The following is a 6,137-nucleotide window of genomic DNA, read 5'->3' as shown; positions in this document are numbered from 1 at the left end:
TATGTATGTATAAGTCAGTTATAGCTTATGTTAGCTTCTTGAAGGGATGGTGTCATCCAAAGAAATATTGGTTCAATACCTAATATTTGGTGGGGAAATGATTTCCTTAAAGTAATAGGTTTGTATATAAACTGTAGTTTATATTCATGCAAAGGTAAAAAAAAAAGAAGAAAATGGAGATTTTGAAGTTAATAAGAGTTTATTATCAGCAACAAATCGATCATTATCCCTTACAGCTGTTTCAATTCTACGCAAGAAAGTTAATTAAATATTAATCCATTAAGTCCCACCGTCATGTAAATAGGACACTAAATGAAAACATTAAATAAGCTATATCACATTGTCTCAGTGTCCTATTTATAGGACACCGAGTATTTCCATTTCTACTTGAAGTAAAGGAGTTTTAATTAATAATTTTTTTCATTTTAACCTCTTTCAGTCATCTGTAAAAATTTAAAAGTAATATTCAGAAATTTAATTACTCTGGGACTTAATGAGTTAAATTCATATTTCTGAGCATAATCTTTTCAGAGGGAAAAAGATCTACCCCTAGATGTTATGTAAAGGCGGTGCTCCAGTATGGCCGCAGTCAAATGACTGAAACAAATAAAAGAATAAAAATAATATATATATTATCTGGTCCCCGCCACACACCACACCACACCTGAGAACATAAATGAGTTCTTCGATACACATGTGAAGTGATTCTTTATGGTGAATATTTGACCTGACTTGAATTTATATGTGGAACTTTCTACAATGTTGATGCAGGTCCTCCAGTTAGGACAGTTGCATTTTTTGACTAGTGGGGTTGTATTTTTGCTGGGTAATTTGGCGCTGGTAAGTAATCTTTATAGGGATTTGGGCTGTCTTTTAGTTTTAATAATTTTGTGTGTTTCGAGTGCGTTTTTCATTTGTAGGTCGTTCAGCAGAAGTGATATATTTTGATGGCTGATGTTGCATGCTTCCATATTCCTTGGATTGTGTGTTGATACGTAAGACAAAGTTTTAAGTGTGTCAGCAGAGTTTCTTGTTTTTCATAATTCTTAGGTGTCTAACATGTAGAACTCTATAAATCCTATTAGCAAATGAAACATGTGTAATGGTGAATAAATAATGCCAAAAAGTTTGTTTATGATATATATATATATATATATATATATATATGCATGTGTGTGCGTATGCGTGAATCTATGTATGTATCTGTATATGTATATATTCATATATATATATACAGAGTGTATTTTCTTTTTAGTGATGTGTTTTTAAGTTCTTGGAGTCGTTTATTTCGGGATTTGATACACATCTCGTAAATTATTTTTCCCAAGTTAAAAGGTATAGTGATTTCAGTATGCTTTGGCTGACAGGAAGAGAATAGTAGATATTGTTTCGATTCCGTTGGTTAAAATAGATGTCGGTTTCAGTGTGAGTTTCTCTTTTTATGATTAAACTATCCAGAAGGGGTAGCTGTTTGTGACTGTATTCCATTCTAAATTTGATGTTGTAGTTAATGTTGTTAATTAAATTTTTAAATTCCAAGAGTCGATCACGAACGAAACAATCTTCCAGGTAGCGTTTCCACTTGGCGAATAAGTATTTTGGAAGTTGTCACCAAATTTCAATCTGACATGTCCGTATATTTGGACTTCCAAATATGCCACGACAGGGTTAGTAAAAGCGGAGGTTACACTCGTCCCCATCGAAGTCCCAGACTTTTGTCTGTAGGTGTTTTTATTGAAGTGAAAATAGTTATATATATATACATATATATATGAATATATACATATACAGATACATACATAGATTCACGCATACGCACACACATGCATATATATATATATATATATATATATATATATATATATATATATCATAAACAAACTTTTTGGCATTATTTATTCACCATTACACATGTTTCATTTGCTAATAGGATTTATAGAGTTCTACATGTTAGATGGGCAAGTAAGATATTTCCTATTAGAAACATATCAGACAGAACATTTTATCTGTCATTTAATTCGCAGTTTGGAGAATTTCTATTAACAAGTTTCGTACATATCTGTCTAACATGTAAAACTCTGTAATTCCTATTAGCAAATGAAACATGTGTAAAGTCCCCCCCCCACCAAATTCATACACACACACACACGCGCGCGCACACACACACACACACGCGCGCACACACACACACACACACACACACACACACACATATCCGATGCCACAGATGTTTGTGTTATAAACATTAGATTTTAAGCAAAACTCCATTGTTCATTTAAAATATCGCAAAACGAAATGCATTTCTGTAGTTTAATGCCATCAATTCAAATTTCGCTAACGTCCCTGAATTTGCTCGCCAACCACGAGGATTTCATAAAATAAAGCATCAATCAAATAGTTAGTTGATTTATATACCTGTAATGCATCTCAATGATAGAAAATTAATATCGTTTTTTTCCCTCACCTGTAACTCAAACTCGATATTGCTTGCTTATATCTGCATTATTTTATTATTTATTATTTTTGATTCGATAAACAAAACGTTTGGAGGCACATACAAATCTTACCATTTACTTCTCACGAAGAACTTTCTCTATCAATAACTTTTTCTACGGTTTAGCTTCAGTCTCGACTCCCTAATAGAATATGTTGATGTATTATAACAAGAATGATCATATATTCAATTATTAATTATTAATATATTTAACACAATAGGTAAGCTAGATTTTAAATTGCGTTTTTGATTATATGTGTAATGTGTTGGAAATGTTATAAACTACATTGTCTTTAATTTGTAAACCAGGAATTTCACCAGTGCTGCAAATTGGACTCCATAAAATATTACTTATTTGCTTTGCAGCAATCTACATCTTTGTTCTAAGATGTTGAAAGTGTTTAATTTTATTTTCATTTCCATAAAGAATTGTTCCGTCAATGAAATATCGCTTACAATAACACTCTTCCATGTATAATGTATCGTTTGCAACAACGCGCTTAGTGCATATCTAAATATTCTTTATCCAGCAGAATTTCATTGGAAAATAATGTTGTTATATTTAGAACTAGACAAACAATTCATTCAAACATTGGAATGAATCATTTTACAGTGAAGAAGAAGAGCAGGTCTAACGTTTCGGTGTAACTGTCTTCGTCAGAGAGAAAGAGATTTTATTGAGAATGGTTCTGGATACATAGACTATTAGTAATGAGAGAGGTGGGACAACAATGAAGAATAAAGGAAGATGAGGTGAGGAAAGGTAACGAGGGTAAAATATGAGAAATTTAACAGAATTAGTGGCAGATTTGAAGAATAAAGAGGTGAGGATGCAAAAAGAAAAATGAAAAGGAAAGCATGCACACACACATCACTAGTTTCCTCTGATACTACAGTATCTCTTTAGAACCCTGTCTCATACTACATAAATCCACTTGGCCTTATATGTTTCCATTTATCATTAAATCACTGGAAATATCATTATCTTCATGCTCCAAATCTGCAAGTCAGACTATTTTATAAACAATATATCATTGCTATCATATGCATTAAATATCACTTCAACTCTTCTCTTCATATGTTAACGCCACCTTCAAATAAATTCATAATCGTTGCTACAAATGTAAATGAACATTATCTTTATATTCATATTTGTATTCAACCATTTTTGAAAAAAAAAAAACAGTATCACTATTACCATTTTTGAAGATAAAACCTTTTGGTCCAAACCAAAGAATTTTATCGATTATCATTAATAATATATTCATATTCAATACTGAAAGTACCTTCATATAAAATATACTTTTTTTGCTCGGTTGGTACAGTGTTGTTTCTTTCTTTAAAAAACCGTTCGCTGTATCTAACTATTTTTCAATTAAAGACTATATATATAGATATATATTTCTATTTATATCCACCACATGCAACACATACACATGCACACACGTACATATACACTCACACACGCGCTCATATATATGTGTGTGTGTGTGTGTGTGTGTGTGTATACGTATATATTAAAAAAAAAAGGTAAAATTAGTTTCTAGAGTCATGCTGACCCATAAGGGTCGGTTTCCCGGTTTCACGGCGTATATATTCCCCACCTGGACGGGACGCCAGACCGTCACAGGATTACTCATTTTTGCCAGCTGAGTGGACTGGGGCAACGTGAAATGAAGTGTTTTGCTCAAGAACATAATGCCTCGCCCGGTCCAAGAATCATAACCACAATCTTACGATCATGAGTCCAACACCTTAACCACTAAACCACGCGCCTCCACAAATGTATATATTGACCCAGCGACGGAGGCAGTATTAATACTGAATGGCAATCTTTATATCCTACTTAACGTGGATGTGTTATTAGAACGCTGTAATACTACGGTATTCGTTTTGAGAAGGTCTCTCATATAGACGTGTGGTGCTAAGAGCACAAACATGTCGTAGAAGACGATGTATGTATGCATATATGGATGTATGTATGTATGTATGTATGTATACATGTATGTATGTATGTATACATGTATGTATGTATGTATGTATGTATATATGTATCAAGAAATCGAACCTATAACCAAAGAAAGTCGGCAACATTTGGCTTCGAAACAACTAAATCCGAAATAACACAACAAATATCACAGTCTCTACATACATGCATACAAACATACATACACACATACATACGTACATACATACGTACATACATACGTACATGCATACATATATGCATGCATGCATGCATGCAACAATACATACATACGTACATACGAGAATTCATGCAAGAGAAATGACCAACACACCATTTCTTGACATAATGGTAATTAAAAACAACACCACAAACAACTGATGTCTATTACAAAAGCACAGATGCATACCGGTACCTAAATTTCAAATCATGCTACCCGACACACACAAAACACAACATCTCGTACTGTCTAGCCAGGAAAATCTGTACTATAGTAAATTATCCAAATACCAGAAACACACGACATATAGAACTCAAATGATTTCTGTTCAAGCAAAATTGCCCTATTCTACTAATAGTGGTAGTAGTAGTAGTAGTAGTAGTAGCAACAGCAGCATCAGCAACAACAACAACAACAACAACAACAGCAACAACAACGACAACAACAACTGGTGATTATATCTGAGGCTATTGGGATTTGAAGTACACAATACGTTGTCTGTAAATGAAACATTTATTTAGGTGTTTGTTCTGCTTCCATCAAAATACAATTTTTTTTTTGTAGCAACAACAATATGTGAGTTTGTGTGAGAAAGAAATGAAAATAAATTAAAAAATAAATATAATTCCGCTCCTCTCACCATTTCCTCAACCTCCAAACAATTTCTCTTTTGCGGAATTTCGAAACAGTTAATGACACGGGGAATATTAAAAAAAATAATAATAATTGTGCTGACGAGAAAGCCTCGAGATACAGTCAGTCGTTCGATATATTAAAAAATAGCGACCAAATACCTTTTGCATCACACTCACTGTATGTGTGTATCGCTAGATATATGACAACAGAAATGTGAAGTAGGAAGTTCATGGTATTAGACTGATGTTGATCATAGAGCTGTTCGAGGCTTAGCTTAGAAGGAATTCGACTATCACACACACATACATACACGCTTACACACACACATACACAAAGAAAATATGAAGTGTTTCTTACGCACCAAACATCAAATTAGGGTTTCTAGTTACAGTGTCATCGAATTTAGATGATTTAGGAACACATTGTTGTTTGTTTGATACTCCATAACGTTCGATTTTTAATTTCCCGTTATTGAGCCTTTCCATACGAATCGCGTTTCTGGAACCTACTGATGGATCTTCATTGAAATAATTAAACGGTAGCAGAAAGAAGCTGTGATGTTCTCCGACTGTCGGTATCACCGGTAAATCCTCCATATGTGGAATTCGGTAAGATCCAAGGGTAACCCAAACAACCAAATCCTACAAAAGATTTAAAAAAAACAAGAGATATAGACATAGACGAATCTACTAAAAGACCGAATCTAGAATGAAGGAAACGGTTTATATAATGTATGCAAGAAACTAACGATGGATATACATATACACACACACACACACACACACACACACACACACATATATACAAACACGCACAAACAC

General features: G+C 33.4%; 1 protein-coding gene across 2 annotated transcripts in view; it reads right to left on the bottom strand.

The window, feature by feature from the left end:
* Positions 1-5,174: 5,174 nt before the first annotated feature.
* The window catches only part of LOC106880971 (putative amine oxidase [copper-containing]), a 70,266-nt gene continuing 69,303 nt past the window's right edge, over positions 5,175-6,137 (bottom strand). For both annotated transcript variants that reach the window (XM_052973289.1, XM_052973288.1), the window contains one exon: positions 5,175-5,957. In XM_052973289.1, coding sequence (XP_052829249.1) covers positions 5,670-5,957 — 288 coding nt within the window. In that variant the 3' untranslated portion in view covers positions 5,175-5,669. The remainder of the gene's footprint in view (positions 5,958-6,137) is intronic.

This window comes from Octopus bimaculoides, chromosome 15 (assembly GCF_001194135.2).
Source record: "Octopus bimaculoides isolate UCB-OBI-ISO-001 chromosome 15, ASM119413v2, whole genome shotgun sequence".
Lineage (NCBI taxonomy): Eukaryota > Metazoa > Mollusca > Cephalopoda > Octopoda > Octopodidae > Octopus > Octopus bimaculoides.
Note: the sequence above shows the minus strand (reverse complement) of the source record. Positions and strands in the feature narration are given on the sequence as shown.